The 27,176-nt window shown below is 47.2% G+C and overlaps 1 protein-coding gene across 1 annotated transcript in view; it reads left to right on the top strand.

Annotated features, from left to right (window-relative positions):
- The window catches only part of DLGAP5 (DLG associated protein 5), a 467,701-nt gene that overhangs the window by 84,872 nt on the left and 355,653 nt on the right, over nucleotides 1-27,176 (top strand). Inside the window, exon 4 of the mRNA XM_044073570.1 lies at nucleotides 23,439-23,640. Coding sequence (XP_043929505.1) covers nucleotides 23,439-23,640 — 202 coding nt within the window. The remainder of the gene's footprint in view (nucleotides 1-23,438; nucleotides 23,641-27,176) is intronic.

Below are 27,176 nucleotides of genomic sequence, written 5' to 3'. Positions count from 1 at the left end.
CCAGTATATCTGGCACATGAAAAGGTTGTCAACACAATCACTACACCTCAAACATCACCCACACCTACACAATACATACCTACATATGCGGAGATCCTCCATATAAACATACCCAAACAAAGGAGACCCCGAAGCGAAAACACACAATATCTCCACAGCCCTCCACACCACATACCATGCATAGTCCACACACCTGTGCCTCACAAACCACTAAGGATTCATCATAAACCCAACATTAGTCATAGGAGACTCCATTGTGAGACGTGCATCTCAGCAGGCTGGATAAGAAGAAAGTCACGATTAGTTATATGTCGTGACAGAATCCACCATATCACACACGCGCTCACTCAAGTATCTCCACAGCCGCTACTGTTATGACACTGTCATAGTCCACGTTGACATGAATGACTTGAGATGTACTTCTCTGGACTCTATGACAAGAGATGTGATTGAGCTCGCTGATTGTGTCCCAGGCAGGTATGTCCCTAGCCTTAAGCAGCATTCTGCCATCACCCAGAATGATACCCCAGTACAAACAGAAAATGATTGACTTTAACAATTGGCTTAGTTTCTGGTGTCATTCCAGGGGGATCCGGTACCTGACAGCCTGGGAAGATATGGTCAACAAACCACAATGCTTTGCGAGAGATGGCCTTCATCTGTCTCACCTGGGCTTCTGGCAAAGGCGCTTGCTTCCCCTATAGTACCATTTTTAGGAAAAGTGATGAGGTTAAAACTACCAACATAAAAATTTCAACGAAATGCAACTTAAAGGTCGTCATGCTGCTAAACGCTAAGAGTCTAAACATGAAATTGCACTCATTGCAAGCATTTAACTGTAGAAAATGCTGACAGCTGTGCAGTTATGGAGACCTGGTTTAAGGCTGCAGACAGCACCCTGGCCTTACCTGGTTACTCATCCTGTCATACATTCAGACCCCAAACTGTGGGCAGTAAAGCCAAAGGAGGCGGAGTTTCAATATACAATAAAGACATACACACCTCCATGTTTGGTTGAACAGTATGGCGCACAGGAGACACTCCAGGTGCATTTCACAAGACCCCTATTCAAATCATAGCTAGCTACCGGCCCCTAAATCTGACTCAAGATGCCCAATCTGCTTAGTTGGACCTGTTCGAATCTATCAAGATTTAACCCTTTACCCTGATCCTGGGTGACTTTAACTTCCCAAACATATACTGGAAGAACTACTCATGTCAGAAGACTAATGCCCAGAGATTCCTTGATTTTTGTCAATGGAAATGGCTTGGAACGGTTAGTTGATACCCCCACAAGGAGTGATATCTTGGACTTGGTATTAACCAACATGAATAACCACTGCTGCATCCCTATAGTATCATCCTCCCTGGTAAGATCCGACCACAAAGAGGTTACTTTCAAAGTCACCTCCCCCATCCCCCCTCTAGCTAGGATCAGACATAAAAACTTTTCCAATGCTGATTTCAGACTCTTGAGGGATGGTATAAACAGCTTCACAGCCCCCTCCCCATCTGTAGGAACTGGCACCAATATCCAAAAGTACACCAAAGCACTATACGAGCATTTCTATAGATGTATGGAATCAGGAATACCCGACAGAACTAAGTTATCCTCTGAAAGGAAGAGTAAACTTGTCTGGTGGACATCTGCAATAAATAAACTCTATAACAAAAGGGATAAAAAATTGCTGTCCAAGATCAAGAAGGAGCAGGCGCCCAATTAGAAGTAATGTTTCCTTAGCCTGAACAAGCAAATAAGAGTACTAGTGAAATCTGCCAAAGCAAACTTTGAGTCCAAATTGGCCACATCTACTAGAGAATCATAAGGCCTTCTTCTTGCATGTCCGCAATTTCAAAGAAAGCACCCAGGTCTGCTCAGAACTGGTGGTCAAGGACATCACATATACAAATGACGTAGATATAGCAAACTTGCTGGCTGACAGGTTCAGTGAAAACTTTACTCCTCTGTCCCTGTCCCCCCCAATCAGTAAATCAGGACATCCCCAGTATCTGCCCCTCTTCTACCTTGTATCTAGGGAACAGGTCATCACTGCTCTGTCAAAGGCAAAAAATACAGCCTCTATGGGACCCGATAACATCACAGGCTGCATGCTATGTGAACTTGGGCAGGAACTTGCAGCACCATTAGGCACCCTATTCAACCAAAGCCTGAGTACTGGCTTCATCCCAGCTGAGTGGAGGACAGCCACTGTCGTCCCTTTACACAAAGATGGAGTGTCCGCCGATCCGGAAAATTATAGACCCATCAACCTAACTAGCCTGATCTGCAAGGCCATGGAACAGATTATCATAGAACGCCTTAACAAGGGCACTGGCGACCTCCAAGCACTTGATCCCACACACTTTGGCTTTGTCAAGGGGAGGTCATGTCTGCTAAATTTGGTCGAATTCTTTGAGACAGTCACCAAAGCCATGGATAAGAGGAAGACTGTGCACACTGCCTACCTTGACCTGGCCAAAGCCTTTGACACTATTCCCCAATCAGACATGAGAGAAACTGTCTCAACTAGGCATCAATCCATATGTTGTCAGATAGGTAGCAAACTGGCTCACTGATGGAACCCATGTAGTCAGGATAGGGGAAGCCACCTCAAGCAGTAGACCTGTAACAAACTGCGTACACCAAGGTTTGGTCTTGGGACCTCTGTTATTTGGGATATACTTTTCTGAGACGCAGGCCAAAACCAGTGGGCTATGGCTGACCAAGTTTGCAGATGACTGCAAGCTGAGTGCTGTCATCAATTCCCCTAGTGATGTGGACATCCTCCAAGAGGGTCTCACTCAGAAAAATTACTGGAGCCAGAAACATGGCCTTAAGCTGAATACCAAAAAATGCATAAACATCCCCTTTGGGGAGAGTGATGTCCCCACAAATTATCACATTAATAACGTCCTAAGCACTAGGGCGGCCACAATGGTGCAGCGGTTAGCATTGTCGCCTCACAGCAAGAGGTTCTCCGGTTCAATCCACGGCTTAGTGCCTTCTGTGCGGAATCTGCATGGTCCTCCCTGTTGTTGCGTGGGTTTCCTCCAGGTGCTCCGGTTTCCTCCCACATCCCAAAGACATGCTGTAGGTGGATTGGACACTCGAAATTGGCCCTAGGTGTGTGTGCTTTCAGTGGAAGGTTGGGTGCCGGGCTGGAAAACTCAACACCGTAAAACTCTACTGCCAATCATGAGTGGACAGGTGATCCGCTGTGGTGACCCCTAAAAAGCAGAAAGAAGAAGAACTTCCTAAGCACTCAATCAGTCGTGAGGTATTTGGGTACCCAGGTTGTTAGCAGCCCAACTTTTGACCACCATGTTCTGCCGTGGTACAGAAAGCCTTCTACATGGCCGACCTCATAAGTAAGGGTATTGCATCCCTGTATTCTTCGCTTATAAGGGCCATTACTGAGTGCAACGCACCTTTCGCACAAAGCACGTGCAGCAGCTGGAGAGACTACAGAGGTTCCTCACCAGAGAATACAGGGCCTCAAACATCTACCATATACACATAGGCTAAAAGCCCTATCCCTCTACTCCGTTTCATATAGACTCCTCAGAGGTGACCTCTGTCTGGCATACAAGGCGATCATGGACCCCACCTTGATGGGACTGCTGCATATCCGCAAGTCAAGCTCCACTCGAGTAACCCACATGCATGGCCTCAACCTGGTCTGTGACATCAGCAAGACTTGTTGGCAGGACAGATTTGTGTCCCAGAGACTCCCTCATCTATGGAGTAGACTCCTTCTCCACATCAGAGTACCTATTTACCCCTTTTTAAGTTCAGCCTTTTAACTGGATGGGAAACCGAAAATATACCCCTGGGATTCCACCAATGTCCCTGCTGGACAAGGGGCATTGGGTGCTGATTTGACTAAACATGGGCTAAACTCTTGGCTAGGATTATAAGGTCCTCGGGGCCACTAGCTTAGTAACCTCCTATAATCCTCTCTGCTTAGTCTTCCTTAATGACCTTTCAGTTCTTCACCCAATAGCTTCCCTCATAAAATCCACTCTTGTTCATTCCACCCATCTACATTCATTCCATTAGGTGACAAATAGAAATTCCTGAAAATGTTCCTGTGACCTCCACCCCACCCCCCTCAGCTGAGCCACTTTCCTGATTCATTATGCTCTGCAAAAACATTTCCATGTCATTTCAGCATGCTTAACCTTTCTGTCTTCATTAACTCTCTAAGAACTTGCTTTTGTCTCAGAGCATGGTAGACCATTACACAGGATAAGGGAAGTAACATCCACAGGCAACACAGTTCATTAACCTCCCCTTCCAGGCCACCTTTCTTCCCACTTCCAGACAGAGGTGGGAAAACCTCATACAAATAGCTCGCCAGGAGATCTCACCAAACCAGAGAGAATCCAAGGTTTATTCAACATTCTTTTTGATTCTAAAGAAGGTAAAGGACCTCAGGCCCATGTTAGATTTATAGATCTTGTGAAAGATTTTATGTACAGATTTTTTGCTGTAATTATGCTGTCATGTAAATTGCATGTTCTAATGCTCAAGTACGTACATACATATATATGGTACATATATGGATATACTTCAGTAGAATGAATCACTGTAAAACCAAAGTTTAAATTAACGAGGCAAAGATCGCAATTTCAGAAGAAGAAAATTTAACATTTTGAAACTGGTAAAAACAAAAAACAAACTACATATGTCAGACACCACACGAAGATTGTGAATGGAGATTGTGGTATACTGACAAAAGCATTCTCCATTTAAACACTGGATTTAAAAGAAAAATGTACTTTTTTTTTTTTTTATTCTTTTTTCCCAAAATTTCCGAATATAGATCGTGGTGCAGTGAGGATCGGCAGGTTTTACCCTTTTCTCCACTTTAGTGCGATCTTGGAGTTGGTATAGATCATTTCAGGGTATGTGGGGGGGTGCAGGGGTTGGCTTGCCCCCTGCAAACATTTTTAAAATGGTACATTTTAATGTTACATCCAATGTTTAAATGGAGAATTTATTTTTGTCAGTACACCGCGATCTCCATTAACAAGCTCCATGTAGTGCCTGACATGCAACAGTTTGTTCTTACCTGTTTCGAAATGTTAAACGTTCGTTCTTCTGAAATTACGATCTTATCTCATTAATAGTAGTAAACTCTCCTTAGCCATCTTCCTAGATCTTTCCAAAGCTTTCGACATGGTAAAACATCAACTACTCCTGCAAACCCTAGAATTAATCTCCCTAGACACCCATATGCTATACAATGGTTTAGTCATATCTGGATGGTAGATAACAGGCAGTCCTGTGGAAAGATAACTTATCTACCCTTTTACCAGTAACACTTGGAGTCCCCCAAGGATCCATCTTAGGGCCCCTCCTAGTTTCCATATTCATTAATGACTTGCATAAAGTAAAACCAGAGACTACCTGTATTCAATACGCAGACGACTCAACCCTAATATGTTCCGCTACAACCCCAGAAGAACTACTGGCATTATCCCAAAATACATTTAGGATGGTTGAAAATTGGCTCCTCTATTGTAGTCTCATACTAAATCCCAAAAAAACTAAACTACTGCTGTTCTCCCCATCTCGTAAGTCCTCCTCTCTAACCTTCTCCATTAAATCTAATAATGGCACAATTATCTCATCAGACCCCTCAACCAAGCTCCTAGGAGTTATAGTTGACAGCAACCTGAAGTTTGACTTGCATATCAAGCAGACAATTAAAGCAGTAAATAAAAAACTTGGCTCACTACACAGGGTCAAACCCTTCTTAACTCCCATAGCCAGAACTGTTCTTGCTCGCACTGATCTACTAGCCACACTTCTTTAAGTTAATTATGGTGATTTCAATCTACTGAAGTAGATCCATATATGCATATACGGGTCTATGTCTGAAAAACAAAAGATCAATGTCTTGAACGCTCATATGAGCGAATATTCCAAAACTCAAAGTTGCTGTTGTGGGGGGCTGTGCCCCACCCCCACCCCCCGCTAAATATATATTCCAACTCCGAGATCGCAGTACAGTGAGGAAAGGGCAAATATTCTGATCCACACTGTAGTACAAAAAAAATATAGCAATATCGAGGTTTGAAATATTCGCTCATGTGAGCGCTCGCTATTTCAAACATTCTTCGTTCTAAAGTAGAACCTACATATAGACGTGTGTGTGTGTGTGCCTGTCTAGATATATATATATATATATATATATATATATATATATATATATATATATATATATATATAAGATTAACCAGTCACTCATCCAGATTTAAATATGATTTTTTTTGGGGGTGGGGGCAGATATTTCTGTCTACCATTGTTGATGGTGTTTTCTCCATACCATAGTTGGTACATGGTCCTTCCCTTTGTGTGTCTCCTATCTCCTGTTAAAGATGACTGGTGATCCTACTGGCTTCAAGAAATGTGATTAATGTGGATGCAAATTTCCCAACTCGGATACCCACCCCAAGTGTGCTTATTGCCTAGGGGCTGACCATTTTAATGCAGAGTGTAAAATTTGTGTGGGGTTCAACTACTGTGCATAGCCACTGAATGCCATAACAAAGCTGTATTAAAAGGCCTATTTCCTTCTGCTACTCCCCCATAAAAAAATTCAGAGAACGGTAAATGGGATTCTTCGGTTAAGGCTAGGACTTAAGAAAGCAGTTCCCTGATCATTCTCCATCTGTTTTGGCCTTGGCTCCACCAGAAAAGGTGCAAAAGTCTTTGGGTCTGTCTGGCTTCTCAGTTTCAACAAGATCCATGTCCAAGTCTCTGGTCTACCACTCACCAAGGTTTACTCTGGAGATTATCCCCTCGAGGCCCCATTTTTGCAAGACTCTTCGAAGGACATCCAGAACCACCTTCAATTTCCTCTTCCTTCAGGTCCACTAGGAGTCTAACTGAAGCAGATATGGACAAGATGAGGAAATTGCTCAGGACCCAGATTCATTTGAGGGTCATTCCGTGTTTGGCTCCCATCAGACCTGTGAGCCTACCTCCAGTCCAAATCCAACCCTTGACGCTTGCGCTGATGCATCATGTCATTTCAGATTCCTCAGCCCCAAGAATTCAGAGTTTGTCTCTAATCAGAAGGCTTGGCCTTTGATTCTGGCTACATGTCTGATCCAATTGGTACTGACCTTGTCTGAGCTGGCGAGGTGTTGGAACAGTGGCATTTTAGCTGGATCCAGGGAGGTGGGTTCACCTCTGATGCTCTAGGAGTCATCCCTACGTTTCGAGGCAGGATTGTGGAGATGGTCTGATCTGTCCTTGACAGTTGATACCAGCTCTTAGTTTTCTTTTGGCTTCTGCCTTCAAGGTATTGGAGGGAGCTTTTTTCACCTGTATGGACAAGACATCCTTGCCCCTTCGGGTCCTTCCCTTCCTCAACTGTCTGCTTTGGGCATTCAGCTTCTTCATCCTGTTCCCATCAGGGCATCTGGCACAGTCAAACCTGGAGATGTTTCTCATCTAGGACTCTGCTCACTGGTGAACTCTGTTCAAAGCGTAATGTGCAAAACGAGGCACTTCATTTCCCCACAGGAATCAATAGAAGACATAGACTTCGATGAAGGGAAAGGGTCTCCCCAGATTGCCTCTTGAGGATGTTTCTCTAGATGAAATACTCTAACTTTTGAAACAGAAATGTGACTGGTCTTCTGACCACCTCAGCCCAAGGAGGAGTTGGTGTTTCTCGAGGCTTTTAGAGTTGGCTTATCTACGTCCTGGGTATTGCCCCAATGGATGAGATGGTGGGCCTCCTCTCGCAAAGCTAATCCCCAAAACAATCTAACAGTTACCTGGTGGCACCAAAGCATTATGCCTATTGGAGCAAGGGTCCCTCAGTACATACTATGATGGGAGTAGCAGCCACCAAGAAGGAACTTGCCAGAGTTTTTCTGTCCATATGGACCCTCCGTTTAACTGCATGATTTCTCCACTTCCAAGAATGGGCTTTCTTTCCTGGTTCAACACACCCTCAAAGAAGGATTCTACTAAGATTTATAAGAGCAAATAGAAGATATGTTCGCTCCAAAGAAAAGTAGACTCCTTTTCAGCACCTTTTCCAGCCATCCTTGATTTTCTTGCCTCTGATGTTCTTCGTGTTTCACTGTTGCAGTCATTACATTTGGGTTATCTGCCTGCAGGTAGCCCTCAGCCAGCCTGAATACCTGAGTCTTGGATTCCTGCTTCGGATGCGGTCTCTTCTTCCATGACGTCAGGTCGTCATATTTGGGTTATCTGCTTGCAGGTAGCCCTCAGCCGGCCTGAATACCAGAGTCTTGGATTCCTGCTTCGGATGCGGTCTCTTCTTCCATGACGTCAGGTCGTCGGGGTTATAAAACATGCAGTTGACGCCATTACATCAGTCTTTCTTGCCGCCCGGTGCCCAAAGCCGAAGCAGTTCGCAAGTGCCGGTCGGCCGACTCCTAAAATTTTCGTTATCTAGTTTCAGAACCGAAGATATCAAAAAAGCTAAGTACCCCGTTGGGGATCCTTTTTCTTGCTCTTAACTGATGTCAGTAAAAGTTAACAATTGTCTTATCTGTGGAAAGCAAATACCTCATAAAGATTTTCATTCGTACTGCATTCCTTGCGTAAGCCCAGACCACGACGTTCCTCACTGTCGGTTTTATGCCTTATTCAACCACCGAACTATTTGTTGTCTGTCTATTTTTGCAGCAAATTATTTTCGTACTCTGTATAACTATCCAGAATTGGCTTTGGTAAGCCATCCGACTTCAGATATTCTGAAAAAAATGTAAGGATAAAGACAGAGACAGACCGCATAGGTCCAAAGCTGTCGACACTTCCATTAAGCTAGTCGCCAGTTCGCAGGTACTCAGTGAGGTGTTTTCGCAGCCCTTGATACTCGTTACTTTAGATTTGCAGCCCTCTACTGAGACCCATTCGGAGTCAGGTATGCCGCGAGATGCTGCTTCAACTATGGAAACTGTGGATGTCTCTACCTTGGATGGGTCCGGAGCCACTGTGCAAATACCAGCTTCTGAGGGTGTATTCAGGCCTACAGATTTGCATTTTAAATTGATGCCATCTTCTTCATCCAGACCAGTTTGCCAGTTTCATACGTTAAAGTACCAGCAGCATATTATGGGACTACTTAAACAGAAAATGATGGTGATACTTAACTATACTGAACACAAAGAATTAGAAGATTTAATGCATTCTGCTGAACAAGTTGGTAAACATACTTGGCAATGTGGTTTTGACTCTTTAGAAGCAACTTACAGGGCTGCTGTTACAGGGTCTGTACTTAGAAGGCATGCTTGGCTTAAGGAGCAAAACTTGCCAGATCATGTTAAATCTAAATTACTGGATGCTCCCTTAAACCAAGACCGCCTGTTTGGCAACAAAGCAGAAGTCCACCAAAAGATGGAGGAAAAAGCTAAATCTTTTGCAAACTGTTCCTGCAAGTACAGCCTCCCAGATTTAGTAGACATTGGCCTTCAAAGAATTGGTCCTTTCCAGTCTCTTCCTGGCCTTCAGTCCAAACCCAGGAGCAGCAGACCACATAGGTTACAGTCTCAGGCTATGCACAGGCCTAAGCAGTGGGGGGCTCCCACTTCCAAAAAAGGAAGTAGTAAGACACCCCCCAAAGGAAAAATGTCACAATTACTTAACCTTAACCCTTGCAAGCCCTGCTCAGCTGCCTGCTCCCTTAGGAGGAAAGCTCGCCCTGTATGCAAAAAACTGGGAACTCATTACCCAGGACAAATAGGTTTTAAATATAGATCTGAAGTAGGGATTTCATTTGTCAGCAACCTGTGGGTCTTGGATCTGATATCGGATCCGAGCCGGCAACTTGTTTCAAGCTAATGGATGTAATGGGATCCTATCTCGCCTACATTCATAACTGATGGGTTCGGAGCCGATCCATCGGCTCCGACTCGGCCACTATACAATAGAACGAAGTCTCTAATTGGCTGGGCTACCCCTTATCCCAGAATGCACCACGCCTGCTTCCCCAGATCTCGTTTGCCGCTTTTCAAGCTAGACGTGGTCTCGACTTGGCTGGAGCTAAGTAGTGTTTTTGGTTACTTTTTTGGTCTTTTGACCTAGGGGTTTCTTCATAAATTTAACAAACAGCTGTTTTAACAGCTTTGTGTGTGTGTGTAAACTGTTTTTTGTGAGATTGGTATTTTTTCTCTGTTACCGGGCAAGGCCCTTTTGAGTTAGAGGGCCCTTGCCCTTATTTGTGTGGTTGCTGAAATTCTTACTGTACGTTTTTTTTTTTTTTTTTTTTTTTTCTACTTAATACGTTAATTAGAGGGCTTCTGCCCGTTTTTGGTGTGCTGTATCTCGGGTCAGTCCCGTTTTGAGTCGAAGGGCTTGTGGTCCTACTTAAGGTCTCGTTGTGGTAAAACAGTGGTGTGACAGGATGTCTAAAGAACAGAAGTCTGGGTTTAAAAAGTGCACCAAGTGTAATTATAAAATGTCCATTACCGATAGCCAATGCTGTATGTGTATATTGTTTAGGACCGAAACATTTGCAGGAAACATGTAGTGTGTGTCACGCTTTTTCCTCTAGGGTCCTTCAAGAACGTAAAAATAAATTGATCCTTAAGGGCCTCATTAAGCCCTCCTTTGAAGAAGCTTTGGCTTCTCCTTCCTCTCCAACTTCAAAAAAGAAAAGGTCGTCGGCTCCGACCAGTCCGTCGGAGCCAACATCCAAGAAGAACAGGTCGACCTCTTCTTCCTCTGCTCCAATGGCTTCGGAGCCTCGGGTGGAAGGGTCTGCCTCGATACCTCTTTCCTCGGCTCCAATGGTGTCGGAGCCGCAGGTTTGGGGGATCGAGAGGCGAATCACCTGCTTTGGCTTCTTTGCTCTCGGAGCCGTTGGAGGTGTGCAGCTCAGACTGTCCTCCCTCGGCCCCGAAGTCTCCTTCGGCACCGATACTTGTCCATACGGTTCTGGATCTGGTACCGATAGTGTTGGAGCCGTTTCGGAGCCGGTCCCCTGGTTTTTCGGAGCCGAGAGAGGTCATCCCGGCCCTCGTCTATTTCCTCTAAATCCTCCAGGTTGTTTGACTCTGATTTGGACAGAGTTATCCAGAGGCTTTTCCAGTCCCTGGTTTTTGCAAAAATGGTCTCTGCTCCAGCCCACTCGGCTCCGGAGCCGATCCCCTCTTCGACACATCTGATTCCTCCTCTAACCTCCTCGGAGCCGTTGGAGTCGGTGATGTTAGAGCAGAGCAGAGTCGTCCAGTCGGAGCCGAGACTCCCTCGGAGTCTCTCGGTTCCGACCATCATTCCTACCCTGTCCTCGGCATCAGGGTTCGGTACCGGGTCTTCCTCAGTCGGGGCCGAGGGGAACACTTTGGAACTGATAGCTTCGGTGCCTAGTCTTCCCCTTGGAGCGTCGGCCGCAGGGATTCCCGGTACCGCCATGGTCTCTCAGCCGGTACCCTCCTTAGAGTCTGGAGGTCCTGCCTTTGAGGCCATGAGGAGTGCGCTGGCCATGTCCTTGCCGGCTCAGCAAGTCTCTACCTCACCGTCCCTAGACTTGGGAACTGGTGCTTCTGGTGTGCTTCATTCCCACGACAGCGGGGCCCCAGGGCCTGAGGATACCCCCTTGGGGGGTTCCCTTCTCCCGGGAGGTCCTTCTGAATCCGCTTCGGATGAACCTCCAAGGAAGAAATTGTGCAAGAGGAAGCATGTTGACTCCCAGGACGAGTCTATCCCTTCAGATACTGACCTCGATGATGCGGAGGGGTCCCCAAAATCGTCTTCGGATGACGTTTCATTCTCGGATATCCTTGAGATCCTGAGAAAGAGAGGCGATTGGCAATCCAAAACCCCTTCCGCGGAGGAGTCGGTATTCCTCAAGGCTTTTGGGGCCCAGCCCTCCGCCTCCTGGGTGTCTCCACCCTTCGATGAATTGCTAGATTTAGTTTCTCGAAGGGTGTGGGAACACCCTGATACTGTGGAACCGGTGCCCACCAGGCCTAACAAGTTCCTTTCAGCCCCTCCTCAGAAGGAATTTTTGACCAAAGGAGTTGCAGTAGATGCGATGGTGGTGGCATCTGCTACTCAGCAGGACGTGGCAGAGGCTTCAACGTCTATTCACCCTCCTAATAAGGATTCCAGGAGCATGGATAGGTACGGGAAGCGTACCCTTTCTTCAGCGGCCTTTACCCTGCGGTCGCTGAATTATCTTTGTCATTTCACCAGGCTCCAAAGGGACCTCCTCAAAGAGTTAGGAGAGTCTCTTATGGGTAACCTTCCTGAGGCATTGGCCCAGACTGTTGGCGCCCAGATGACTACCCTATCTTCGATAGTCAACTCGTCCATGAGGCTCATCTCATATGCAGCCGAAGGGGCGAGTAGAGCAGCGGGAACAGGCGTGGCTCTTAGAAGACACGCCTGGTTACGCTTGTGTCCCTTTGCGGAGGCTTTTAAGTCTTCCTTCACCGACGCCCCTTTTGATGGGTCCTCCCTGTTTGGACCCAAGGTGAAGGACACACTGACTCAATGCGAGCAGGAGGGCAAGACCTTGACTGCCATAGGGGCCCGTTTTTCCGCTTCTTCTAGACCTTACCCCAAGGCCCAGAGAGGAGGGAAAATGTGGTTCAGGAAATCTCAAAGGTTTTTCCCTACTCCACCGAGTGATCCCGCCTCTAGAGGCAGGGGGGGGGGGATTCAGGAAGACGTCACCCCAGAGGCCCCCGTAACTCTGGAGACCGCGATTCCTTTCGTGGTCCATCCTACGCTCCCCGTCCCTGAGACTTGGCCTGACTGCGCATCTCCAGAGCCAGTCGGGGGTCGTTTTGCGGAACACCCAAAGGCTTGGCAATCTATCACCAAGGATCAGTGGGTGCTCCGAACCATAACCGGAGGCTATTTCATCCTTTTCATAAAACCTCCTCTTCCTATCAGGAAAATCCCGGATGTGCCACCCAGTCAGCGGGATCAAGCAGCGGTCGAGGTCTCAAAGCTGCTAAGAAAAGGAGTCATCCAGCCTGTCCCCGCAGACCAGAACGGATCAGGAATTTACTCAAGATTATTTTTGGTGCCAAAAAAGACAGGGGACTTGAGGCCCATTTTGGACCTCAAATCATTGAATCGCTTTGTAAAGAAATCCAAATTCCGAATGGTCACCCTTCAGTCCATTCTCCCGTTATTGGAGAATGATGTCTGGATGTGCTCCATAGATCTCAAGGACGCTTACTATCACATCCTGATAAGTCAAGAGTTCAGGAGTTACTTACGCTTCCGCCTGGGAAACCAGTCATTTCCAATTCCGAGCTCTGCCCTTTGGTCTCACCACAGCCCCCAGGGTGTTCACCAAGTTCCTGGCAGTAGTGACAGCTCACTTGAGAAGTCAAGGATTCCAAGTGTTTCCCTATCTAGACGACTGGCTCCTTATTGCCACCACCAAGCATCTATTAGTTCGGGCGCTCATGACCACAGTCAGTTTGGGTCATTCACTAGGAATCACGTTCAATTGGAAAAAATCTGTGCTGCAGCCATCTCAGCGTATTACCTTTATAGGCGCAGAGTTAGACACAAGAAAAATGCGGGCATTCTTGCCGATAGAAAGGATTCAGGTCCTGCAGTCTCAGGTTCAAACCTTGTTACCCAGATCACGAGTTCAGGCCAGATTGATTCTGCAGTTATTGGGCACGATGGCCTCGACCATTCTTCTAGTCCCCTTAGCCAGGCTGCACATGCGGGTGCTGCAATGGCTACTGTCGGTCCAATGGTCTTTTCAGGATCTCCCCTTGGACCATTTGGTCCAGATTACGGAAATTTGCCGTCGGGACCTACGTTGGTGGCTGCTTCAGTCCAACCTGGACCAGGGGCGACCATTTGCCCTTCAGCCTCCTGTCGCCACGGTGACCACGAACGCCTCCCAGATAGGGTGGGGGGGGGCATTATCTGGACAGGTCTGTCCAAGGTACGTGGCAGGCTCACTAAGCACACTTACATATCAATATCCTGGAAATGAGAGCAGTGCTACTGGTGTTGCAAGCACTTCATCATGTTCTTCCCCGGGGCACCATTGCGATCCTATCCGACAACATGTCGGTAGTCTGGTGCATAAACAAGCAAGGTGGAACCAGGTCCTACCCTCTTTGCCGAGAGGCCATGAGAGTGTGGCATTGGGTGATTTCTACCCAGCGTTTCCTAGTGGCAACGCACATTCCGGGGAAATCGAATGTGATTGCAGACAGGCTGAGCAGGACCCTTCTGTTGCCCCACGAGTGGTCTCTCAACGACAGGGTGGCTGCAAACATTTTCGCCAAGTGGGGCCTCCCTTGTTGCGACTTGTTCGCCAGCCCTCACAATGCAAAATGCAGGGAGTTCTTTACTCTGACTCCCTCTCAGGGGCAGATTCCCAGAGACGCTCTAGCTCACAGTTGGCCCTCCGGTCTACTTTACGCCTTCCCTCCGGTTCCCCTTCTCCCGAAGGTGATACAGAAGGCGATTTATCTGGGAAGCGACATGATTCTGATCACTCCACACTGGCCTCATGAGGTTTGGTTTCCCTTCCTTCTGAGGTATGCGGTGGAGGGCCCATGGCTTCTGGACCTGGTGCCCGATCTGTTAACTCATCAGTTGGGTCAGTCTCATCCATCCCTCAGGTCCTTGAGGTTGGCCGCTTGGTTACTCCACTTCCAACCTTAGTCAGAGATAACTCACTCTCTCTCCAGACGTTATCCACATTTTGTCCTCTTCTCACAAACCTTCCACTACTAAACTGTATTCCAGCAAGTGGAAGAGATTTGCTATTTGGGCCCAGCAACGAGGTATAGATCCCCGTACCGCCCCAGTACCTCAGGTTTTAGAATTCCTAGCTTCTTTGTTTTATTTGGGCTCTTCAGTTTCCACAATCAAAGTCCAACTGGCGGCCATCTCTAATTTTCATGTCTCCTTTGAGCCTTCCTTAATGGCAAACAGGCTTTGCAAATCCTTCCTTAAAGGGGCGTGTCTCCTTCGGCCCCCAATAGCCCATCCCGTGCCTCCTTGGGACCTGAATATGGTTCTAGCTTCTTTAACTGCCTGCCCTTTTGAACCAGCAGCTACTTGTGATATGAAATTTCTATCTTTGAAAACCGCCTTTTTGGTGGCAGTAACCTCTGCCAAGCGGGTCTCGGAGCTTCAGGCCCTCTGTTCTAGTCCTCCCTATTTGACCTTTCACAAAGACAGAGTATCTCTCAAGTTAAATCCCTCTTTCTTACCCAAGGTAGCATCCCCCATATGCATTCAACAATCCTTGGAGCTTCCTGTGTTTTTTCCCAAATTCTCCAATAACGCAGAATACATTTTCCATCAGTTGGATGTTCATAGACAACTGCGTTTTTACTTAAGTAGGACCAATCAGACACGAAAGTCAGATCAGCTGTTTGTGTCCTTTGCAGAAAATAGGTTGGGTCAACCGGTGGCTAAAACCACCATAGCCAAATGGATTAAAGATTGCATCTCCTTCATTTATTCAAAGTCGGGCAAAGAGCTACCATTCCCAATCAAGGCTCATTCTACCAGGGCGATGGCTACTTCTGTTGCATTCCACTCCAAGCTATCGATAGATGATATCTGTGCGGCCGCTACCTGGACTTCTCCGCACACTTTCATTTCTCATTACAAGATAGATGTGGCTTCTCGAGGTAGAGCTTCTTTTGGTTCCACAGTTCTCAGGAGTGTTTTCCAATGAGCCACCCGGGAGTTAGGTGCTAGGGATGCTGTCCCATCAGCTATGAATGTAGGCGAGATAGGATCCCATTACATCTTTTAGTTATGTAATTACCATAACTTCGGATGTATGGGATCCATCTCGCCTACATTCATACGTACCCGCCCTCCTTCCCCCTTCCCATTGGATTTAGAGGAAATGTTGCTTCTACTGAGTTCTTTCTCTTGAAGGACTTTAGTTTGTTACAGTTGCAGTTATGTTTTCTGTGTCTGGATGTAGGTATGAAAGCGAACAAACAAGATCTGGGGAAGCAGGCGTGGTGCATTCTGGGATAAGGGGTAGCCCAGCCAATTAGAGACTTCGTTCTATTGTATAGTGGCCGAGTCGGAGCCGATGGATCGGCTCCGAACCCATCAGTTATGAATGTAGGCGAGATGGATCCCATACATCCGAAGTTATGGTAAGTACATAACTAAAAGATCTGAGCTCCTAGCTCCTCCCCTCACCCATAATCCCCTGGCAACCCTCCATGACCTCAGATCTAGTTTGCCGCGCTTGTGGATAGCTGGATTCCATTGAGCTCAACAAGTAAATCGTCAGTTGTGTGTTTTTCTGTCAAATTCTCTTCCTTTTTTAAAAAAAAAATAAAGTGTGTAAGAGTTAGGTACCCTGTAGTGTAAAACATATTTCTTTTACTTAGTTTTTTCCCTCCCTTTGCTGGTCGTTAGTGTTGTGTTTTGGGGGCCTGTGTGTTTGTGTAGCACTATTTTTTTTTCTTTTAAGTATGGCTGAGGCCCCAAAAGCCATTTTTTCTAAATGTACCGAGTGTGGCCATAAGCTCTCCCCAGCTGATGGCCACACTCTGTGCGTTTGGTGCCTTGGGGTTGAACACCTCACCTCAAGCTGTACCATTTGTGCAGCATTCAACCCCAGGGCACTGAGAGTGGAGGTCGAAGTTGGTCCTGGCGGGACTTTTGCCCCCGGACTCGGCTCCGGCCTCCGCTGCTCCCGTGGCACTACCACAGGCTGTGGTTGTTGCCACTCCTGCCCCCCTTCCTTCGGCCGGGACTCAAACTCCCGCTAAAGCACCAGAGGATAGGGAGGCTAGGAGGGAGAAGCACCACAAACAGCGGGCTGAGGCCTCCGCTTCGGCCCCGCCAGCTAAGCGGGCTTCTCCCTCCACTGCTTCTAGGTCTCCTCCTCCTCGGCTCCGATCCCCTTGTTTCTCCCCAGGGCCCGAGGAGGAGGCCCGATCTCCATCTATGTCATCGAGGCGGCATTCCAGGACTGCCTCGGTGGCCTCTTCGAGATCAACGTTCAGCATGTCTGATACAGACTTGGACCGGATGATGCGAAGATTCATCCAGGCCCAGCTGCAGATGGGAGTGCTCTTGCCTCCCCCCCTTCGGGGGGAGCTCGACACCTTTTTCCCATCCAATTGCTCCTTCTCTGACCCGCTACCCGGGTTCGGAGCCGAGCAGCGTTGGAGCAGGGGGTGGGTCGACGCCGACAGTACTTGATACTTCGGATCCGACCCTGCCCTTGAGCCTGTCTGATCCGACATCTCGAAGCCGTGGCCCGAGCTTCGGATCCGAGGGATTCAGTGTGTGCCTTCGGCTCCGTCCAGGTCGGATCGCACTGGTCCTTCGGATCCGATGGTCTCTGCATCGGAGCCGAGAGAGAGTGGTTCCCCCTCGGCCTTCGATGTAGTGGAGAGGGCTCTGTTGAGAGCATTCGGACCCCCTGCCCTTGTCTCGGCTCCACCCTGCACTCCCTCTCTGCTGGGCCAGGCTTCCATCACCCGGCCAAAGGGACAGCCTGCTTCAATGTCCCAGGTAGTTCCATTGGAACAGGATGTTGCTGGCGAGGCCTCCTCGGACAGCCCCCCCCGAGGAAGTGCCCCGCAAGCATAAGTGCAAGAGGAGGCACGTGGACTCCCCTGAGTCCTTAACCGAGGGCACGTACTTGGATGAAGGGGAAGGCTCCCCAAGATCACCCTCTGAGGATGTCTCCTTTGGAGACATCATGGAGATGCTGAGGATCAGAGGTGGGTGGTCTGCCCCCAAGTCTTCCTCCGACGAGTCCGTGTTTCTGGAGGCATTCGAAGCAGGCCCGTCTACCTCTTGGGTGTCCCCTCCGGCCGAACCCTTGGTGGACCTTATTACCACCAGGGCATGGAAGGACCCGGAAACCGTGGAGCCAATACCCAAACGCCCGGACAGGATACTAAGCCCCCCCCTCAGACCGGTCGCACTGGAGCAAGGATCCCCCCGTAGATGCCATGTTGATGGCGGCAGCCACGAAGAGGGAACTAGCTCAGGAGAGCCCCTCAGTCCATCCACCGAGCAAGGAGTCCCGCTCGATGGACCGCTTAGGGAAGCGAGTTTTTAGTTCAGCGACCTTCTCGGTAAGTCCATGTCGGCGGAGGACAAACAATTGTACTCGACCCGAATGGCCACTCTGAGATCCATTTCAAATACCTCTATGCGGCTATTGTCCCACGCCACCGAGGGAACCACTAGGGCTAGCGGAGCGGGCCTACTCATGAGACGTCAGGCCTGGCTCCGTCATTGTGACTTTGCGGAGCCCTTTAAAGCGTCTTTTGCGAATGCCCCTTTCGATGGTTCTGCCCTGTTTGGCAAAACGGTTCGCGAGACACTTGTCCAGAGCGAGAAGGACGGGAAGACGTCTGCCGTCGGAGTCCGCTTCTCTGCGCCCCAGCGGTCCTTTTCGAAGAACCAAAAGGGTCAGAAGAAGATGTGGTTCTGGAAATCGCAACATTCCCAACCCGCTCCGGACAACCAGTCCTTCCGTGGCAGAGGAGGACAGGGAGGACACTGCCCCAGGGGCAGAGGGGCTCCGAGAAACTTTGGGTCCAGCGAGCCTTTCTCTGACGGGCCCACTCAGCAGCCCTGAAGGGTTGCCCGACTGCTCCACTCTAGAGGCAGTCGGGGGGGGGGGCGCTTCTCGGAGCACCTAGCAGCCTGGGAGTCCATCACGACAGACCGCTGGGTGCTTCGAATTATATCCAGAGGGTACAAAATACCATTACTTCATGTCCCCAAATTCAAGAACCTCCCCGATGTACCACCCGATCAGAGGGAGGCTGCAGCCGCAGAAATTCAGCAGCTGCTAAGAAAGAGCCATCCAGCCCGTCCCCCAAGACCAGCTCGGATTAGGGTTCTACTCCAGGTTCTTTTTGGTGCCAAAAAAGACTGGGGACTTGAGACCGATTTTAGACCTGTCCTGCTTGAACCTGTCTGTAACCAAGGAAAAATTCTGAATGGTCACTCTTCAATCTATTCTCCCCCTTCTAAGGGAGAACGATTGGATGTGCTCTATAGACCTCAAGGATGCATACTACCACATTCTAATGGACAGACGATCCAGGAGGTTCCTCCGCTTTCGGCTGGGAGCCAGTCACTGCCAGATCAGGGTCCTTCCCTTTGGCCTCACCACAGCCCCCAGGGTGTTCACCAAGGTATTAGCAGTGATTGCGGCCCACCTGAGACTCCAGGGAATACAGGTCTTTCCGTACCTGGACGACTGGCTCCTGACCGCCCCAACAAGGCATCTACTTTGCTCAGACAAAGATTTCTTTCTCCGCCTAGCCCCACAGTTAGGCATCACCATCAATGCCGACAAATCCTTTCTGGCCCTGACACAAGCCATAGAATTCACAGGAGCCAAAATAGACACCAGAGAGCTACGAGCCTTTCTAACGTCTTAACGACTTCGGAATTTGCAACTCCATGTGCGGGCTATCCTCCAATCAGAGACCCCACCAGCGGAATTGGTCCTGAGGGCGTTGGGCTCCATGGCGGCAGCGATAACGCTCCTTCCATGTGCCCGTCTGAACATGCGGGTACTGCAATGGACCCTTCTAGTACAATGGTCCTTTCTGTCTTTTCCTCTTCATCTTCCCATTGCTATCAGCAAGGCTTGCAGGAGGGCTCTATTATGGTGGCCCCATGCTCCGGACCTCCATACGGGCCGACCCTTCTGCACCTCTCCCCCTCTCGCCACGGGGACCACGGACGCCTCCCGCCTCGGGTGGTGGGGGCATTATTCAGGCAGGACGGTCCAAGGCACGTGGAACGATACAGAGTCCTCCCTGCATATCAGCGTTCTGGAGATGAGAGCAGTGCTGTACGTGTTGCAAGCACTTCAGAATCCCCCCCCCCCCGTAGGAACGATTGCAATTTAGTCGGACAACATGTCGGTTGTCTGGCACATCAACAAACAGGGGGGAACCAGGTCTTACCCTCTATGCCGCGAAGCCATGAGAGTGTGGGAATGGGCGATCTCCACCAACCGCTTTCTTACCCCGTACGAGTGGTCTCTCAACCCACTAGTAGCGAAGCAGATATTCGCAATATGGGGGCAACCCTGCTGCGATCTTTGCCTCTCCCTCAAACACCAAATGCGGCAATTTCTTCGCTCTGATTCCCCCTCCAGGGGAAACTCCAAGAGATGCTCTGGTGCATGCTTGGCCACCCGGTCTACTTTATGCCTATCCTCCTCTACCCCTGATGCTGCAACTCTTACAGAAAGCCTCGCGGTTGGGGAGCAGGATGATCCTCATTGCCCCATTCTGGCCTTGGCAAATTTGGTTCCCTTACCTATGGTCTCACCTAGTGAATCCTCCTTGGATTCTGGATCCCAGTCTGGATCTAATCTCCCATCCGTCGGACTTACCGACCCCAAATCTGGACAATCTGAAGCTGACAGCTTGGTTGCTCCAGTTCCACTCCTAGTTAGGACTCCCGGTATCTCTTCACCAGTCAAAGCCATCCTTGTGGCAGTGCATAAGCCCTCCACCAGGAAAGTGTACCGCAGTAAATGGAAACGTTTCTCCATCTGGGCGGAGCATCATAATCTAGATCCCTTTACGGCTCCTCTTCCATCCATATTAGACTTCCTAACCAAACTTTTTCAGGAAGGCGCTAGTTGCTCAACTGTCAAAGTGCAGTTGGCTGCCATCTCCCATTACCATGTGGGACATGCCACAGGGCCCTTGATGTCAGCCAAATTGTGTAAAACCTTTCTCAAGGGCACCTTTTTGCTTAGACCCTTTATAAAAGAAGCTGTACCACCTTGGGATCTTTCACTAGTTCTTCAAGCCTTGACTGCTCCACCTTTTGAACCTGCTGCTTCAGTAGATCTCAAATACTTGTCCTGGAAAACAGCATTCCTTGTAGCCATTACTTCTGCGAAAAGAGTTTCGGAGTTTCAAGCTCTTTCTGTGAAGCCTTCTTATTTGATCTTTCATCCGGACAGAGTGTACCTCAGGATCAATCCCTCTTTCCTTCCCAAAATAGCATCAGAAACCAATATAAATCAATCCATAAATTTATCGGTTTTCTTCCCTAAATATCAGAATAAAGGAGAGTACAAGCTGCACTCAGATGTTCATAGGCAGCTACGTTTTTATACTCATAGAACAGCTGGTCATAGACAATCTGACCAGCTGTTCGTTTCCTTTGCCAAATTTAATTTGGAGAAAGCAATATCAAAAGTATCTCTATCACGCTGGATTTCACAATGTATCCTATTAGCGTACCAAGCCTCTGGGAGACCCGCACCTGAAGGAGTTTGCGCACATTCCACTCGTTCCATCTCTACTTCTGCGGCCTTCAAATCTAGAGTTCCATTCGATGATATTTGTTCGGCAGCCACTTGGGCCTCATCTCATACCTTTATTAACCACTGCAAACTGGACGTGATTTCTAGAGGGAGAGCATCCTTTGGCTCTGCGGTGCTCCGCAATATCCTTCCATGATGGCCACCCAACATTCAGGTAGCTGGGGATTCTGTCCCACGGGTTGCTAACAAATGAAGTCCCTACTTCAGATTAAGAAGTTATGTACTCACCATAACGTTTCATCTGAGTAGGTAGCTTCATTTGTCTGCAACCATCCCCCCCTCCTTCCCCCTGGCCTTCAGCGGATCTATGTTAGTTGGATACCCTTTTTGGGTACATATTGAGGGGCAAACTCGATCTGAGATCATGGAGGGTTGGCAGGGGATTATGGGTGAGGGGAGGAGCTAGGAGCTCGGATCCATTAGCTTGAAACAAGTTGCCGGCTCAGATCCGATATCGGATCCAAGACCCACAGGTTGCAGACAAATGAAGCTACCTACTCAGATGGAACGTTATGGTGAGTACATAACTTCTTCTTTGTTCACATTTAGGAATATATTTTATCCTGGTGTTGAGCAAGAACAGAACCAGTTTTTAGCTAGGAAGTCTGTCAGTATGGTCTTGAAGGATGGGAGGGAGGGCACTGACCTGAATGATAGAAATAAGGAGTTTTAGGCCTTAGCAACATGATACGAGTACAAGTAATGCCCAGCAGATTTGCTTTGTCGACGGACAGGAGTTTTTGGTCACTGGATCATAATGATCAACTGGGAACATAGTTGTATAGAATGTTGTTTAGTGCTGGACATGCGGATGGATTATGGATAATTTTATAGGTGGTAATAAGCTGTGTATATGTTAGTTGATACGATAGTTCAAACCAATATAGGCTTTTTAGTGCTATATAGTGGTGGTTTCAGAACGGGATATTTGCTGCATATTTAGCAACTTTGTTAAATCACTGTTCTCGTTTTGATTTTTGTGATACCTGAAGGTTAGTAAGAATGGGAGTCCTATAAATAATTGTTGGGAAGAGATTAGTAGTGACTAGTGTAGCTTTAGTTGCATCAGTGAGAGTTTTTGGCTGTATAAAGCATTCCTAGTTTTTGATGAGTTTTTCTTATGTAATTTGGTATATGAAGGTCAAATTAACAACATCCTCGATCATCTCTAATTTGCTACAAGAAATGGCTTTAATGGTTGTATTATTTTATTTTGTAAGGGCCTTTACTTTTTAATATCTTTACTAATCAGCTCTATACCTTCTGTCCTCAGTCATCTTTAGTGGAATACGCAGATGACTCTAGTTCTTTTGAATTATAGAAGGGTGGGCTGAGAAGGGACCTAATGAGTACATTGAAAGTACAAGATTGCTGTGATAAACTGTGTTTAAGGCTTTAAACAAGGCTAGAAATAAGTAAGAAACTAATTTGCCACCCTCAGGTTAAATTATGACAGACTATTCCATTTATAGCCAACACAAAGCAATTAACAGAGAGGTGCAAAGGAACAGGTTTTCTTTAATTTCTGGACTGAAGGAATCTGTCAGCCAGGAAGACCAAGTAAATTGGCATATACAGTAGAAACTATTGGTTGAGAGAAAGGATAGTGGCCAACTTAGTAAGAGGTCCTTAGAGTGCAAGGACTGCTCTTGGGAGGGGGGGGGGGGGGGACAATTTCCAGCACAGAAAGGTATTTGACTGGTTAAAGTTAATATACAGCAAGGTTTGGGAGCTGGCCATTATAGCAGTGCTCCTGTAGTATTTGGATCAGATATATTAACCACTGGCTATTATTCAAAGACAAAATTCTCAGTGAAAGCGTTTGGGAGTTGACCCTTATGGCAGAGCGCCTACGGTATCGGGGTTGGGTGTTCTGACCACAGACTATTATACAAAGACAAAATTTTGTTTGAAAACAAGAGTACCAAAACATGTTTTTATAAATATTTTTGCGTATGTGACATAATAAAAGGGTACTTCCTTGTACAGGACTTGCTGCTTAGGGAAAGCTGCCAGTGCTGGTCTTTTTTCTTTATTATTGTTAGTTGCATGTTTGCTGTTATGCGATAAATTTAATTGCATTAAAGTAATACATGTTGACTGTATTTTTTAACATTATGAATAAATATTTTGCTGCAGGTTCAACTTCTAAAATGCATGCCAATATTTCTTCAGGAAAATGCAGGCCACAAACTGTTACCCCAAGATCCATATCAAGGACTGCAAAAAGAAGCTGCATTATGTCGTTTGCCTCGCCCATAAATAATCCATTACAAAGTACAGAGATCACTCATACATTCACACCACTTCCAATGGTCAATGTTGGAGAACAGTTAGAAAGGTAATATCTTTTGATAGTGAATTCTTCTCTAAGTTTTACTGTTCGTCATTTTCAGATAATGATCTCTAATGTTAGACTATTTTTTCCTCAAGTGTTAGTTTATCTAGGATAGTGACTGTCTCAAAAGTTGAAATTTATCATCCGTTGGTGATTATTCAGGAGAATTCATTTTTAACCAGACTGTCAAAACATTGCTGCTGATACAAGAGCATGGCATTCACATAGAGGTGAAAACCTATGACTGACTAGCAATGTGAAAAAAACAGAACATCAGCAGAGGAGTTTAACTAGATGAGCTGTGATCCTTCTGTTATAAGGGGTGGGAGGGCCTCCATCTCTGCTACTGCTGGTAATTAATAATTGTCTCACCTGGGTGACTAAAGTTCACCTTTGTGCTCATCCTTAAACAAGTCATTCTGTGTGTGGGGGCAGTGAGGAAAAATAATTCTCCAGTATTGTATCACTATGTGATGGAGACGAGGGAGAAATGCTGCACAGCATCAAGCTGCACACCTGTAGACTTAAAACTCTTTACACAGAAGCCTGTGCACACGTACCAGAGTCATTTGCATACTGAGTCCTAGTAAACCGGGGTTCAATTTAAAAAAACAAAAGCTGATATTGAAGTATGGAAGACCTGCCAGTAGTTAGCTCCACTATCTTACCCAAACAGCCAGGAGATGCTTTATTCTCAGGAGTGGGAAGAATAGACCGGTAATGTGATATGCTGGGAAGTTACTCCACTGGAGCATAAGCAGTGCAGAGTGTATAGATGACAGCTATAGAAAGCTAAGCCAAAAAAAATAAATAGGCTTAAGTTGTTTAGGATCAGTTTTCTTCATGTTCTGACACCTTATTTTGCTTTTGTCTTATGGGCAACGGAGAAAGGGAGAGAAGCATATTCATAATGCATTAATGGCATTCTCCATTGACACTTCAGAAATATACTGTGATTGTTTACGATTATTGAGGTAGTTTTGTTAGCATGCTTTTGCTGCTTGTTTCCTTCTATTCAGCAGAGCTGTTTGAAGCAATTCTCACCAAGGCTGTGATCTTCTAAATGAACAAGTGTAGTTATTTTGAAGGCCCCAAAACTCGGACTGAACCACAAAAGGAAGGGGAGTATCTATATTCATCAAAGATACCCACACCTCCAGGTTAGTGGCACTGCATGAAGCATCGGAGACCATCCATGTGCAACTAACAGTGGGCAAAACTGCCTTTCGGTTTGTAGCCTGCTACAGACCACCCTCCCAAACTCAGGAACCCCACTCAGCTTTCCTGAGAACACTGGAGAATATGAAGGTCTCTCCAAACACCATTATATTGGGTGACTTCAACTACCCAAACATAGGCTGGGAGCACTACTCAAGCCCCAACACCCTCGCCCAATGGTTCCTAGTATTTATAAACTCAGATGCTATGGAACAACTGGTCACCACTCCCACAAGAGGGGAAAACATATTGGACCCGATCATCACCAACATGGGGACTCTATGTTCCATACCAGAGGTATATACCCCTCATTGGTAAGATCTGACCATAAATTAATCTCACTGGACATCCATATCCCATCCCCACCCCCACCAAGGAAACCACGGTGAAGAACTTCTCAAAAGCAAACTTCACACTTCTCAAAACTGAGGTGGAATCCTTCAAAGCCCCCAGGTCAGTGGAAAATACGGCCCAAACCGCAGAATCCTACAAACGCTTTCTATGGACACCTACAGGAATGCATGGATCGTGCTATCCCAAATAAAACCAAGACTCATTCCTCCAAAGGCAGGAGACCTGTCTGGTGGACCCCAGCCATAAATAAGTTATACAACAGAAGGAGGAAGCTACTACATGATAGAGCAAAATCCCAAAAAGGGAAGGCATCTTTGATCAGTACTAGCAAGAAACTACGAGCCCTCATAAAATCATCTAAGGCCAGCTTCGAAAGAAAAATTGCACAAGATGCTAAAGATAATCACAAGGCCTTCTTTAGTTATGTCAGGAACCTGGGTGGCAACTCCCAGATATGCTCTGAGTTAGTTCAAAATGACAAAAAATACACTGAACCTGCAGACATTGCCAACATCCTGGCAGACAGGTTCAGTGCAAACTCCCCCCTCTTCCCCCCCAAAAGAGGAAATGTCTTTCCCAACAGAGTGTAGCCTCCCTGACATCACAGATGCACAGGTGAGAGCTTCCCTCTCCAAAGCAAAAAACACAGCATCAATGGGACCGGACGATGTCCCGGGCTGCGTCTTACACGAACTCCAAGAAGAACTGAACCCTCACATAAAGTCACTGTTCAATCTCAGCCTTTACTACAGGATATGTACCCAAGGAATATGGCGTACAGCAAAAGTGGTCCCGCTCCACAAAGGTGGTGCCACAACGGACCCCGGAAACTATCGCCCTATAACCCTGACTAGCCTGGTCTGCAAAGCTATGGAGCGTATCATCATGAAACTCACAAACAAAGACATTGGGAACCTCCAAACACTGGATCCTACACAATTTGGCTTTGTTAAGGGCAGATCTTGCCTCTTGAACCTGATCGACTTCTTTGAAACAGTCACCAAGGCCATAGATGAAGGGAAGGTAGTCCACAAAGCCTACCAGGACCTCGCAAAAGCCTTCGACACAATACCCCACTCGGGCATCATAAATAAGCTCACCAGCTTAAATATCAAACCCTATGTCACAAGATGGGTTGCAAACTGGCTCAGGGATAGAACCCACATGGTCAGAATTGCAGGTGCCATGTCAGACTCTAAACCAGTTACAAGTGGCGTCCCACAAGGCTCAGTCCTGGGACCTCTCTTGTTCGGTATATATTTCTCTGAGGTACAGGCTAACATGGGAGGACTATGGCTGACCAAGTTTGCAGATGACTGCAAACTGGGTGCCATAATCGACTCGCCGACTGACACAAGCATCCTCCAAAAGGGTCTCACAGAGATGGATAGCTGGTGCCAGAGCCATGGCCTAAAGCTAAATGCCAAAAAGTGCATAGTCATCCCCTTTGGGAAAAACAAAGTGCTCACAAATTACCACATAGGTGATAATCCATTAAGTATGGAAGAAGTAATTAGGGATTTGGGGACCCAAGTAGATAGCAATCTCTCCTTTGACAATCATGTTGCCAAAGTGGTTAGAAAGACCTTCTATATAGCCCACCTTATCACGAAAGGGTTCACATCTAGATCAAGAGAGGTCATTGTGCCCCTCTACTTATCACTCATCAGGCCCATAATTGAATACAATGCCCCATTTGGGATGTACCTTACCCGACACCTGCAGCAACTGGAAAGACCCCAAAAGTACCTCACCAAGAGGATCAAGGGATCAAACAGATGCCCTATGCAGTTAGGCTAAAGAAACTCCAGCTCTACTCAGTTGCTTACCGCCTACTCAGAGGCGATCTGTGCCTGACGTATAAAGCCATGTCCAACCCAGAATTAATGGACATGCTCCACCTCAGGAAATCCAAATCCCTAAGAGCTACACGCTCCAGGGACTTGAACCTCAGCACAGAAATAAAT

Source organism: Protopterus annectens, chromosome 6.part0 (genome assembly GCF_019279795.1).
Source record: "Protopterus annectens isolate FY-2018-M chromosome 6.part0, PAN1.0, whole genome shotgun sequence".
In the NCBI taxonomy this organism is placed as follows: domain Eukaryota; kingdom Metazoa; phylum Chordata; order Ceratodontiformes; family Protopteridae; genus Protopterus; species Protopterus annectens.
The sequence above is the reverse complement of the archived record's forward strand: the minus strand, read 5'-3'. Positions and strand labels throughout refer to the sequence as shown.